This window comes from Rhinatrema bivittatum, chromosome 2, assembly GCF_901001135.1.
Source record: "Rhinatrema bivittatum chromosome 2, aRhiBiv1.1, whole genome shotgun sequence".
Lineage (NCBI taxonomy): Eukaryota > Metazoa > Chordata > Amphibia > Gymnophiona > Rhinatrematidae > Rhinatrema > Rhinatrema bivittatum.
The window spans coordinates 153,288,654-153,303,754 of record NC_042616.1 but is presented as its reverse complement, the minus strand read 5'-3'; the positions used below and the strand labels follow the sequence as shown (position 1 = coordinate 153,303,754).

At 44.3% G+C, this 15,101-nt stretch overlaps 1 protein-coding gene across 1 annotated transcript in view; it reads left to right on the top strand.

Annotated features, from left to right (window-relative positions):
• Positions 1 to 15,101, top strand: part of MRC1 (mannose receptor C-type 1) — a 349,243-nt gene that overhangs the window by 80,868 nt on the left and 253,274 nt on the right. The window contains 1 exon segment of the mRNA XM_029588750.1: positions 3,539 to 3,721. Coding sequence (XP_029444610.1) covers positions 3,539 to 3,721 — 183 coding nt within the window.

The window sequence follows — 15,101 nt, the reverse complement described above, 5'->3', positions numbered from 1 at the left end:
GGCTGGCAGGACATCACAGCTCAAGAGCACAGGACACCAGTCCACCTGTAGGCTAGTCCACGCTCGGGCACACATCATCCGAGGGACCCCCGGCCTAACAGGTACCAGAAGGCTCAAGAGCGCTGAAGACGAAGACACAGGAGCAGGACATTAAGGAACCTGGAACATCAGGAAACAGAAGACCAAGACGAGACACCAGGACACCTGGACGGGGACCTCAGGCACGAACATGACTTGGCATGACGAGACGAAGCAACAAGAACTCCATGGAGAAGACAAAGAAGACCTGACGGAGCTCTGGCAGGCAGGAGCCTCCAGAGTGAAGCAACTCCGGTGCAAGGCAAAGACTGAATGACGGAGCAGCCCTTTTATAGGGCTGGGCAGGAAGTCCACTCCCTAGGTGGGGTCAGCCACACTTCCTGTGGCTGGCCCTTTAAATCCTGAAGAGAGGCGCATGCCGGCGCCTAAGGAGCAGGAAGCTGGCTGTGCAGGACCGCAGACATTGGCCTGCACCGATGTCGACGTGAAGAGAGGCAGGGCTGAGCCTGAGACACAGGCCTGATGTAGGCAGTGGCTCCAGCCGCTGCAGGAGATCCCAGGGGCGGCTCCTGCCGCTAATCCAGCCCAGGGATGCGGCCTCCTGGCCACGAAGATGTCACGAAGGCCGGCGGCGGCTCCAGCTGCAAAGATGGGAGGAAGTCCGCGACTCCAGCCGCGGCGAGGGAGGATATCCGGGGCGGCCTCCGGGCCGCATGGGCAAGGCAAGACCACGGCTCCGGCCGCGCAGGCAGGCCCAAAGTCGGCATCCATGCCGTGTCGGGTGAAGCAGGAAACGGCAAATGGTGAGTGCCTGCTTGCGGGGAAACCCGCGGGCAGCAGTTCATAATACTCTTATGGTCAGTTGTAATTTATGATCTGTATTGATGAGGAAGCCCATGATTTTCTGATTTATTCAGTATGTTTTGAAACACCTTCTCATTCATGTAAATAGTTTTGGCTCGCTGGATATTCCACAAAATAAAGCTGCAGTTCGGTTTTGGAATTTGAAAGAATGTCTCAGTGTCCATTATTGAGCCAGCCTGATTTTATGGATGGAGTCAAATATCATGGAGGGGAGTGACAGCAAAGGAGAGCTATAGTTAAAGCATGCTGTCCCCATCAGATCGACTTCAACATCCTGCATGACCAAAATTCAAGACCTATACAAAAGGTGGAAGGGATGATCCTTAAACAATAGGGAATTCCCCATCATTTTATGTTCACCGTTACGAGGTTATACATAATGAACAAAACATAAAATGCAGATAACAATTATCTTATATCAACCTTCAAGAGTCTCCAGTAGTTTTCTGGATTTAAAAGCATTGTTAGTATCTGAGTATCTAATGCATTTGAGTTATCTGCACAATCAGCAGAAAACTCCTATATTATAAGACTTGAGCATGTATTCCAATTGTAAGAGGAATTACAGGTCAAGGGTAATTGTTAACCTAATGTAGGCTAAATAAGTTAAAGGTAATGCAGGTAATTCAAACTACCTCCTGTGGAAGACATCACAAGATGAGTGATGTTTCCAGGGGACTTCCAGAAATGTTCCTGGATGGCAAAGTGCTTTCATTTTTCATGCAAATGCCAAAACGAATAATGAACAACTCAGGTTATCAGACGTGTTCCCAGGACTGGTGTTTCCATTAGGCAAACTAGGTCACCTAGAGGGCAAAACTTATGGTGGTGGCAAAATCTCACCAATATGAGGTCCAGAGGGAATGCTGTGCCAGAGCCAATACCACCAAAGAAAGGAGTGCTGTGCTGGAGCCACTTCCACTGGAAGGAGGGAGTGCTGTGCCGGAGCCACTTCCACTGGTAGGAGCAGCCACTTCCACTGGTAGGAGGGAGTGCTGTGCCGGAGCCACTTCCACTGGAAGGAGGGAGTGCTGTGCTGGAAGTGGGGGAAGAGGGGTAAATGGCTGAAGGTTCACCTAGGACTACTTTTGCACCAGCCCTGTTTTTCCAACTAAAGCAAATCTTGCCTTTTTCCAATTTATTTATTTATTTATTTAATAACGTTTATATACCGACATTCATTTGCATATCACATCGGTTTACAAATAACAGGATTAATAACACATGGAATTTAGAAAGTGAAAAATAAAGTTACATGAAACAGGGGGATGAAGGAACAAGTTGGGAGAGTAGAGGGAGTGAAAGGGTCCCAAGGACTAGAGTAGAGTGATTAGAAAGATAGATTGTTTAACTATTTACACGAGACTGTATTAAACTATGTTCAAAAGTTAACTATTTACACGAGACTGTATTAAACTATGTTCAAAAGTTAACTGATTGTTAATTCGCTTAGGTTTCAAGGTTCCTTTAGGGGGGAGGATAGGATGCTTTAGGGGGAAATAGGCGGGAGGTGCTGTTATGTATAGGCCCATTTAAATAGCCAAGTTTTTAGGTTTTTTTTAAAGTTTTTTTGTACAGTGTTCTAGGCGTACCAGGGACGGTAACTTTAAAATGAGGTCATGCACGCCCATTTACATGCATATGGTGGAATTTTAAATCGTCCAAGCAAATGCGTGTGTATTATATAAAATATACCTAGTGCACCTATGTGTGCTTCTAATTTTAAGCAGTTACATGACGAATGTTACGAGTGCGCCCTCTGACGGTTGCTAAGGACGGAGGTCTGGACGGCCTTCAGCTGTGGTTACAGGCACAGGGGCGTGGTCATCTCTATGGCTGGTGAAGTGAGCCCTTCTTTTACCTGCGCTCAGCTATTAACGCCTGCTGCAGGCAGGCATTAATAGCTGAGCGATAAATGTGGGTCTGAGATGCACTTTATCTTTTTGCATGCGGAGTGAATGAGTAATAGGCTCATTCACATGCATTTGCATGTGATGATCGCTATCTTATTCACTCCGCGTTGGACGTGCATTAAATAGGCGCTAATCCCTCTATTGAATTAGGGGGTGGATTAGCACCTATTTATCCCGCGTCCGACTGCAGGTTATACAGTGCGCTCAGTGTCCCACTGAATATTCTCAGATAAAGTTACATAGGAGTGCTATTTTTGCAACCAGGCTTGTGCATGGAACTTTAGCTAGAGAGAACTTAATATATGCTACTATAAGCAACCAGATCAATTATGTGTGCACCCTTTCAGGTGAATTTTCAAAGGAGTTACACACTTAAGTCTAACATACTATCATAGCAATTTTCAAAAGCCATTTACGTGCGTAAAGTGCACTTACATGGGTAAATCCTATGGACATTTCAACGGCATATATTGAAGCAATTTTCAAAAGCCCTCATACACGAATAAAATGCATTTACTGTACATGTGTGAAATCCATTTTTAAGCATGAAAATGCTTTTTAAAATCAGGCTCCTTTTGTAAACACTAGCATTTCTAGCTATTTCTATAGTCAAAATTGCATTAAATCTATGCTGTTCCCTTTCTCACCTGTTTTTATCAAATACTGTATATAGTGTATCATGCTGTACTGGTCTATTTTATCATTTTCTAAAACATTTTCAGAAATTGATGTACCTATTAAATGCCCCCAGTTATGGCTTCCATATGCAGGCTACTGTTATTTAATATACCGGGAGGCAAAAATCTGGAAAGATGCTTCATATTCCTGCAGAAAGGAAGGAGGAGACCTTGCAAGTATCCATAACGTTGAAGAATTCAGCTTTGTTTTTTCTCAGCTTGGGTACCGTAAGTATTTTAGATAGTTGAAGCATTATGTTTCTCTTGAAGGACAAAATATATATGTTACTATTTTTTTACATTTCTGGTTGGCAGTTTCTTCTTGCTCCTTTGGGTGTCCAGCTAAATTGGAATCAGTATCTGCTAGGGGATAGTGCCTTGAACCTTTTTTGCAGGGTTTTCCCCATATTTTATAAAACTGCACCTAGTCCAGCCTTTACAGTGAAGGTCCTTGGTCCCAGGTCACAGACCATGACGCCCTCCAGATCCCATTACCCATAAGCTCTTAAGTCTGACCAGTAGGTGTCACTGTTGAATAATAGCTGAGGCTACCTCCCTCACAGGGTCTGTAAATGCTGCTTCTGCTACATCCTCCTGATCCCTGGTTCTCTACATGAAAGTGAATACTGCACAGCACTACCACTGAGTCATCAGGCCAACACATAAAATATATATACAAGCTATGAAAGTTTGAACTGCATGGTAGCTAGGGTTCAATGCAAACATCTACAGAATCATGCATGGGGGAGACCTTTTCCAAAAGTATTTACATGGCTAATTAGCAATTTATGCACATATATTGATTGCTGGAAACTTTTCCTCCCTTAATACTGCTAGACGTAACCAGTGGTCCACAACATGTGTATTTTTAGCTGCGTTCCTGGGAGCATGTTTTGGGCAGGATTGAAAAATGTGTGAAGATTCAGAGCTTCCAATTTACTAGTTCCAGGAGTGAGACTTTCTAGCCAGTCCTGGTTTTGAACTTTCAACCCAATGGGCAGTAGTAGTAGTAGAATCTGACCCTACCCATTGAAATCAGTGCTGCAGGTACCAGAATGTGTTTGCTGGAAATCCAGGTCTGGACAAATATCTCCCTCCTGGAACTGGATAACTTAGCATCAAAAGAGGCATAGCAGTTCTGTTGATTGTAATTTCAAGCCTATGTGCATTGTGCTTTATTTTCCATAGAAAATCTACCCACATAAAAAGCTGGTGAAAACGTTCGCACAAGTTTCAAAGTAAAAGTACACAAATACTTTTTCTTTGAAAATTGGTGCAGATACTGTGGTAAAAAGTAACCAAAAACTTAATCCCAAAGTGTACAGTCCTAATATTGCCCTTTTGGAATGCAGAAATTAAGGGGAGGAATAGGTGAAGAGGGTGAGATACCGGTGTGCACCAACCAAAATAAAGATCTTGGGATCATCAGAGTGCTTAGAATAGGTAATACCTATCCAAACTATGGCCTGTAGGTCAGAATATGGCCAGTCAAATAGTTCTTTGTGGCCAGCCGACTTCTGAAGAGGAGAGCCCACGCTGTCTTCCTCTGCTTTCAGCATGAAACCTTGCTGGTTGGCTCTTCTAATCTCATGATTCACAAGATTAGCAGAGCCAACCTGCCAGTTTTCATATGCAAGGGTGGCCAATCGCAACATAGCCTCCTGACCTGAAACAGGGGGGAGAGGGCTGAACACAAGGAACCCCTTTTTGAAGGCGTGGGGACAGATTCCTCCCCAACCCCCCTCCAGATGCATTGTAACATAGTGAAAGAAGGCAGATAAAGACCAATATGGTCAATCTAGACTGCCTTGCAATTTATTTATTTTTTTTGGTGGGGGGGGGGGGGGGGAGGTTTTTTGTGTAGTAACAACTGTTGCTCTGTGTAGGCTACCCCATTTCCTCATTTCCATTCTCTAGCCAATAGGGATCCTCTGTGTTTGTCCCACGCCCCTTTGAATTCTGTTACCATTCTCGTTTTCACCATCTCTTCCATGAGAGAATTCCATGCATCTACCACCCTTACTATGAAGAAATATTTCCTCACATTGTTCCGGAATCTTCCCTCTTGGAGTTTCATATCGTGAGCCCTAGATTTACAGCTTCCTTTCCATCAAAAGATACTGAATTTTGCGCATAGTCACTTCTTTTCTGATATTTGAAAGTCTCTATCATATCTCCCCTGTCTCTTTTATTTCAGGATATACATATTAAGTTCCTTCAATCTCATCTCATATGGCTTGCCATACAGACCCCACACCATTTTGGTCGCCTTTTTCTGGACCACTTCCATTCCATCCTTATCTATTTTGAGATGAGATCTCCTAATGATCTGTATATGTATAGGGGCATTATTACTTCCTTTTTCCTGCTGGTTATGCCTCTTTTGATGCAGCTTAGCATCCCTTTGTCCTTAGCTACTGCCTTTTCACATTGTTTCACCACCTTCATTTCATCACATAATCTCACCCCATAGTAACAGATTAATATAGTTATGATAGGAGATAAAGACAAATGGACCATCCAGTCTGCCCAGCAAGTTGATCATGGTAATAAACTGCTGCTCCATGCAGATTACCCTCATGCTTTCTATTAAGGGTAGTAATTGCTGCTCCATGTACGTTACCTCCATGCCTTCTGTTAAAGGTAGTAACTGCCGCTCCATGCAGGCTACCCCCATGCACTCCTTTCTTCATTTCCAACATCTAGCCTCTAAGGATCCCAGAGTTTATCCCATGCCTTTTGAATTCATTTACTGTTTTTGTCCTCATCACATCTTCTGGCAGGGCATTCTAGGTATCCACTACCCTCTCTGTGAAGACATATTTCCTGATGTTGGTTCTCATTTGTCCCCCCTGGAGTTTCATTTTGTGATCCCTAGTTCTTGTTATGGTTTTGAGGTGTTGGAGTGGATTCTTGGGTACTGTGGTGATGACCACACCCATGGGGAGGAGCCCCGTGAGGAACCACAGTACTAGGCTAGACTCTAGACACGCAAACACAGAGATTTGTCTTTTATTATAAAGCAGAATGATACCACCCGAGGTGGCAGTAGTGAGTTGATCCAGAGGTAGCAGTCCAGGGACCCTCGGCAGAGGAGACCCGTCTTGCAATGATAGTATAGGGATTGCAGGATGCAAGTTCCCAGTGCTGATCTGTAGATGAGACAGTGAGTAATCTAACATTGTCAGTCTAATGGGCCGATACAGTAAAGCGCGGCCGCAGTTACCCCGTTTCTAACCCGCTGTTTACTCACAATTTGGCCGCGTAAGTCCAACCCGCGATTCACTATCCCTTTTAACCCATTCTTACCGCTTCTTTAAATCAACGGGTAACCTTTTCTGCCCGCGGCATGTATATGAGATGTAAACGATCGGATTAGCTATTCCCTCCCATTCAGTAACGTGCGCCCCGACTATCGCCTTTTTAACCTGCAGTTTAGCCGCGTCTTTAACCTGCTAAATTACCACCTACCCTTACCCTGCATTAGAGGCAGGGGTAAGGGTAGGTGGCAAACTTTCCCCCAGCCCCCGCTCACCTGCCCTAGCCGCCGGTCTCCAGGGCAGCCCCAGTCCTCTCTCCCCTCCTCGCGAAGCAAGGTGCAGGGCGAAAAGCGACTCGACATGCTATTAAAATATTGTAAATAAAGTGTAACAAAAGTTAACTTTACTTTTTCTTACAGTCCTCTCTGCCCTCCTCCGGTGGCGTGCACCGCGGCTCCCCTGCCTCCCGGGGGCAGCCAGCGGCGAAAGCGGCTTCCAGCGGCCCCCGCCGGCGAAGATGGATGAACGCACGCCCATAGTGCACGGGCGCTCGTCAGCAAAGGCGCATGAACGGGCGTGCGTGACGTCACGGCGTACGTTCATATGCTTTTGCTGGGGTTTGAGCACCCAAATTGACGGGCGCCCAAGTCAGGCATTCATGCACCTTTGCTGACGAGCGCCCGTGCACTACGGGCGTGCGTTCATCCATCTTCGCTGGCGGGGGCCGCTGGAAGCCGCTTTCCCCGCCGGCTGCCCCCGGGAGGCAGGGGAGCCGCGGTGCACACCACCGGAGGAGGGCAGAGACTGTAAGAAAAAGTAAAGTTAACTTTTGTTACACTTTATTTACAATATTTTAATAGCATATAGAGTCGCTTTTCGCCCTGCGCCCTGCTCGCCTTAGGTTTTCTTTTGATTAAAGTTGGGATCCACTTCCTGGTACCTGTCATTTGAAATGACATGTACCAGCGCACCCAGGATACTGTATAGGCGCTGTATAGCGCCTATACAGTAAAATGGATTGCGCTTCATGGACACGCGTTGAATGTGGCTTGCATTTGCATGCCATTTAAATACAATATCGAGCGGTAGGTGATCCGAACTGTGCGTGCGGCAAACGCGGGTGCGCTGGGCACTAACGCACCTCTTTCTACCGCCCCTTACTGTATCGGTCCGTAAGTTGATAGCTGTATAGATGGAGATCCCAGCAGGCAGGGAGAGCAGAGAGGCAGGGAGAGCAGGCCCTTGAGGAGCGAGTACCTGATCCTTGATAGGCACCTGAAAGAAAGCAAAGGGCCCCTGAGGAGCGGGTACCCAGGTTAGAGAAATATCCCAAAGGGTAGAGAGAGCTTCCAGCAGAGCAGGGAAGCGGCAGAGTAGCTTAGACCGGACAAGTCTAATCCTTGCTAACTCGATTTGTTAGCAAATGAAGGCAGGCTAAATACCTGGATGGTGTGTCGTCACTCAAGGGGGCCGCCCCTGAGGTTCCTGCCATGATGTGGATAAAGACATGGGTGGCGTGCGCACGCGCACCCTAGGAAGCCCTCAGGAGAAACATGGCGTGAGGCTTTGCCATTGCCATTCCAGGGACGCCAGAGGAGCAGCATGGAGACGCGGCGGTAGCCATCTTCCCAAGGCTGGCGGGGAGAGCAGAGAGAAAGGTGAGGCACAGAGATCGAAGCCGTCTGAGACAGACGGACACAACCGTTCTATAGTTTCCTTTAAAGTTTATGCAATACCTTTCAGGTAGCTGAAAGTCTGTATAATATCTCCCTTGCACCTCCTCTCCTCCAGGGTATACATATTTAGTTCCTTTAGCCTCTTCTCATAAGTCTTCTGATACATACTCCATGTCATTATGGTAACCTCTCGACTGCTTCCATCCTGTCTCTAATTCTTCATGGAGAGGGTGGTGGATGCCTTCAATGCCCTTCCAGAGGAGGTGGTGAAGACAAAAACAATGAAAGAATTCAAAGGGGCATGGGATAAATACTCTGGATCCCTAAAGACTAGAGGATGGAAATGAAGAAAAGAATGCAAGGAAGTAACTTGCTGGTGTGGCAGTTACCACTCTTAACCAATAAGCCTTCATGCTCTTGCTGCAACTCCATTATGGCTCTCTACTCCAATGGCAGGGGGAAAAAGGGGAATTGGATTTGAACAGCAACCAACCAGGGCTCTGACTTTTACAATTCTCTAGTCATCCAATCAAAAAAATCAATCAGATTTGTTTGACAGGACCTTTCTCTGGTAAAACCATGTGTCACAATTCAGTCTGCTATACAGCCCCCCCTCCAGCAGAAGTCATCAGTGAGCTTCACTCACAGCCATTCTAGCCACCTTATTGCTGATCCCATAGGATGGCGACTCCAGGCTTACATATCCAGTCTGTCCATTCCCTCAGTACCTCTTTATCGAGGCACTTCAGCTCCTTGACCTAGTCATCCTTGCCTTGTTTTACCTTGCCTTGTGGTCCAGCTCGGCTTTCTGTCTTGCCTTGCGGCCTACCTGTGTGGCTTTCCAGTGTTGTGAGAGTCGGCTGCGGAGACCCGCAGCCGGCCTCCCTCATTCACCTACACAGCTGGTCCCGCCTCCTCGACCCCGGAAGTCTCGCCGTGGTCGGGAGCCACAGCCAACGTGCTACGCCGTGTCCTCCCTCCTGGGCCGCCACACTGATGCTGCGTGCAGGACGGCACGCTGTTGGCCCCAACACAGGCTTTCCTCTTTTCAGGGGTCACCGTGGGAGGGGTCAGGACTCCTTCTCCCAGGCCTTCAGCTATTTAAGGCAAGGTCTGCTCCTCAGGCTTGCCTTGGCTACTCCTGGCTCCTGTTCGTGTTTGGACTTTCTGACGCCTGGTTTTCCAGTTCCTGTCTTCTGCCTGCTCTGTGCCAAGACCCTTGCCTGTCTGACTACAACTTACGCCACCTGCCAAGACCCTTGCCTGCTTGACTATGAGATACGCCTCCTGTTAAGACCCTTGCCTGCTGACTATGAGAATAACCACCTGCCTGAGACCTCATGTAAGTCCAGCCGGCCCCGGTACCCAAGGGCTCAACCTGAGGGGAACGAGGGCTGGTAGTGGTGAAGCCCCAGTGGGGTCTCAGGTCATGCCAGCCTCACCTGCCAATGGTGGGTGCCTGTGGGGCTCCTCCCCATTGGTGATTCCACCCCCGTCGGCCCAAGGATCCACTTCCATAACATCCAGACCTTCTGGCCTTGTTCTGTGGCCTTCCAAGCCTACCTACCTTACTCTGTACAATGAGACAACTCAAAACTAATAGGTAGAGACAGCAAAATACATATAAAATGATTACATTGCATAAGAGCAGCACATACTATTTGTACAGAGTTCTCAGAAACTTATTGAATAGTGGCTTTAGAAGGTGGCACGATGCCGACCTGTAAGGCGTTTTAAAAGTAAGAAAAGCATGACAAACAGGGAAACCAATCAGGAGGGAAGGAACTGGTAACATCATCGGGGGGGGGGGGGGGGAGGATAGTAAAAGGTCTATGGTAACAGCATTGAACCAGAACTGAAATGAAACAAAGTGACATTATGTGTCGAAAAACATTGACCATTCAATTTCATTGTTCAATCCAGTAAGTGCAAGGGTGTTACGTTCAAAGATCCACTGCTGTTCCTGGTGAGTGAGATGTAATGAAAAGTCCCTCGCCCAGGGAGGGGGGACACCTACTTCTAGTACAAATAATTTCAAATTCAAGATATTGTCCCTTGTCCTGCCAATGGGAGATCAGGGGGCTTCATGTCTCAAAAGGCATAGGCATGAGCAATGCTCAAAAATACAGGTCTTAAGCATGCCTACCAACCCAAACGGGAAAAGAGCACTAATGTCTTATGTTCATAATCAGCTTTCAAAGAATTTTTTATTCAGTAGTTGAGTACAAAAATTAAAAACATTTATCAAAATATTCCTAAATGCTGATGTATAGAAACTTAAATACACACTATCAAAAAGCACGGCCTGTCACTCCATATGTGAAGCAACCTTAACTGAAACCAAAAGACCACACAAAACCCATGTTCACAATCATACTACAATATATTCAGCACAATTCTATTTGCATAGATAGAAGATAGACAATGGAAATGAAAAATGAAATACAAACAGAATTACAAAGACAACAAGGGACTGTATACAACTGCAGGAATATACATAAATAAGTTACATTATTTATGTATTTATTTATTTTATATACCATCAATCTGTGGACAATCTAGACTGTGCACATTTAGTCATAAAAGATAAAAATACAAAAAGAACATAGTTAAAAATATAATCAAGTTATAAATAGTGAAATACTTTGCAAACAAATTTAAAGATTAAAATGACCAAGCAATTAGTTAGCTAAAAATTAAAACAAAATAAAAATCAAGTAAAACAAATATCGAATAAAAGCAAAAATTATAACAACATTACACAGGGAAACAGTAAAGTGAAGCATCCAATCAAACAAGTCGGTCATTTCTCTGCCGGTAGTTCATAAGCATTTTTGAATAGTAGCGTTTTCCGATTTTTTAAAAAATAGTTTCAGATCCTTTTGTAATCTAAGTTCATCAGGTAAAGAATTCCATAATTGGGGCCTGCAACTGAGATAGCTGGTTCGCTTACCTCAGATAGATGTGCTGTCCTGATTGATGGTATTGATAAAAGTCCCTTATTAGCTGATTGAAGATTCCTTTGTGGTGTGTAAAGATGTAATGATGCATTTAACCATTCAGTTTGTTTGTGATTTATAGATTTGAATTGAATACATAGAGTCTTATATTCAATTCTTTGCTTTATGGGTAGCCAATGTAATTCAATAAGGGTTGGGAGTAACACGGTGTAACTTAAATCTATTCACTCTAGTAGACCCCTACAAGAATCCTCGCTTCGCCTCTTGGCTTCTTCAGGGGGAGTCTCTTGTTACCTTAAACACTGTGACATCTGTATAGAACATAAAAATATATATAATGAAATCTTTATAGACAGAAAATTGCAATCATAAAAATTTTTCCAGAAAATTTATTTATAATAATTTAAACATTACACTTACAGTAAGAAGAGAACGGTATGTGTGGTACAAAACCACAGGCAGACAACTTGAAAGATCATAGCTCATTAAGTCCTCACAAAATATGAATTCTAAAAACAAAGAAACAAAATGAGAAAACAGTTAAAAACAACACTAAAAGAACCTCTCATAGATAAAAAGATGGTAACCACTAAACCAACAACCCCATATCAATTAAGTATCGAAAAATTGAAATGCTTACATTAAGGCGGTAAATCAGACACCTGAAAAACAGCCTGCTTTCCAACTCCTCAGTGTCAAGCCATATTGTCGTTGCTGTAAATAACACCACTCACTATGTTTAAATGCTAAAAAAAGAACTGTAATGTAACTGACAAAGCCTCCCTACATTAGCAAACAAAAAATCTATCCTTAGATCACCCTCCTGACCCAAAACCTAGGATTTCAAAGGTAATAGAATACTTACATTTGAACGGGAGAATTCAAAACATTAAAAATGCAGCCTGTTGTTTCCAGCTTTCTATCCCTATCAAGCCATACTGTCAAGACACTAAATAACAACACAAAGAAACGTTACAAGATAAACACCTCATATCAAGAGATAAGGTTAAAGAACAAATAGTGAAGCCAACTTACACTTAAAAAGATAAACACATTGTTCAGATGCCTTCCTCCCACAAGCATTTGCAGAGAGCTCCGCGGCAATCACAAGCTAAGTACTGATGAAAACCGGTTTATATCCGCTTAGAGGAGATTGCTGCACTGCCCACTGTCACTCAGAAGGGCTAGTCAGAAATACCGAAATAAACGCCGGCAGAAGCAGCCGCTGCAAATGCCGATTTTGGGCGGATCTCGGCATTGCTGGCTGAAGAAATCACCCTCAGTCCCGGCGCTCCGACTACCCCCCCCTCCCCGAATCCGACTAGTGCTGTGCTAGGAGGGGTAAGTACACCTGAGGTACATTTATTACTTGGAACTTTAACAAATGAAAATTCTAACTTACCCCAAGCCAGCACAGTTGAGGAAGAAAAAGTTATCGGAGAGATTGTGCGTGGGGAAACTGCTGGGGGGGTAGAAATGGCTCAAAGGCCACTGTTGGTAACATACACACCGGCTGAATTACCGAAGACTTTTACGCTGGAATCACTGTGGCATGCAATAAAAGGCTTGGAGAAAGCTGTTATGGATTTAACAAATATTACTCTACAATCAAATACAAAAATATTAAACTTGGAGAAAAAATATAATGGACCATACTACTATAATTCAAGGAGTGGAACAACGTATGGAAAAAGTGGAAAAGGTCCAATTGGAAACTATGAGAGTAGAGAATATAAGCGTGAAAAAACTAGAGAACTTGGAAAATCAAATTAAATACTTGAATCTTCGGATTCTGAATTTCCCATATATAAGAGAAATATCCGCACATGATATGCTGAAAGAATATATGGTAAAGATTTTGAAGATCCCAGCTGAGGGTCTACCAGTGATATCAAAACTATATTACATACCAAATAAAGAAGAAAGAGGGAAAGAAGAACAACAAGAAGAAGAAAATGCTTTTGAACTTGACTCAAATTTTGGAAATGTCTATTGAAACAGAAGTTAAGAAAAGAATGACTTTATTTCTGCAATGTACCTTTTCTTCTGATAGGGATTTAATCTTAAAAAGATATATGAGAAATAGAGAGGCGGTATATTACGGGAGTAAGATCTGGATTTACCCGGACATATCTCGAATGACACAAGAAAGACGTAAGAAATTTTTGTCATTCAGGTCTGAAGTTGTAGCCAGAGGTTCCAGTTTTAGTCTTAGGTATCCCAGCAAATGTGTAATTAAGCATTTGAATGCAAAATATATTTTCTTTGAACCTATTCAATTACAGAGGTTTCTTGAGCCTAATAACCCCCAGACCCCGTAGTTGTCGAAGCTAATGTGGAAGTCTATGCTGCACTCCCTAGTCGGTCAGTTTACTTATTAAAATATGTTAAAAATTCTTATTAACCGCCGTTTAAAGTCTCCCCCCAGGTTCTTGGAATAGTAGAAACTATGTTATGTTATGTAATGACTGAGTAAGAGATGAAAAGTCTTATTGTTTAATAATTGAAAAGATTTGTTGTCTACGCACTGTTCTATATTTGCTGGAAGTGAATATTGGAAAATTAATAAAGATTAAATTTAAAAAAAAAAAAAGAAATACCGAAATGATACATTGAGATCAACAATCCTATTACTTAGAACACTGTCCCATTCACCTCCCCCACTGTCCCATTCACCTCCCCCACTGTCCCATTCACCTCCCCCACCAAGACATCCTCAACCCAAAAAAAAACGATATCCTTCCACAAACCCTGCTCATCAGAAAGCATAACTACAGCACTCGACAAAGCTGTAGAGAACCTGGACCTCTCAAATCCAGACGCAGCCCTCCACTCATGGAACCATATTACCAAATCTATAGCCAACAAACTTTGCCCCATGATACATAAAGAAATCCCCCCCTTACAAAACAAAAAAAAACCATGGTACTCCAACGAACTTCAAATCCTGAAACAGGACCTCAGATCAAAAGAACGTACCTGGCGCCGCCATCCCTCCCCCCAACACAAAGCAATATATAAACAATCACTGCACAAATACCGGCAAGCCACCATCATTGCCAAAAGGGACTATCACGCATCAAAAATACACGACCTACAATTCAATGCCAACGCCCTCTTCTCCTACGTCACTGAACTCACCAAGATCCCACACCCCGTTACCATTGAAGAAAACTCCGAGGAAGATGCGAGGATCTGGCCAAACACTTCCAGCACAAAATTTCCAATATCCTCCTACGCTTCCCCCACAACCCCACCACCACCCCCCCCCCCCCAAAGCATACTAGCACCTGCATCAGATCTTTCGACCCCACCCCTCCCCTAGAAATTGAGTCCATCCTCAAAAAAATGAAACCGGCCACGCATTTCTCTGACGCAATCCCCTCCAAAACCCTCCTATCCATTCCCACCACTATCGCCAAACCCTTAGCTAACATCATCAACTGCTCCCTCACCTTCGGCAAAGTCCCAGATCCCCTCAAACTTGCCGTTGTGAAACCCCTCCTAAAAAAAACCCTCCCTTGACCCCTCTGACCCGGCAAACTATCGGCCCATCTCCAACCTTCCCTTCCTTGCGAAAGTCCTCGAGAAAGTAGTCAATTCCCAGCTCCACCGACTACCTCGAGGACCACAGCCTCCTACACCCCTCACAATTCGGATTTCGGAAAGGCCGAAACACCGAGAATCTCCTCTTAGCCATTACTGACACCAT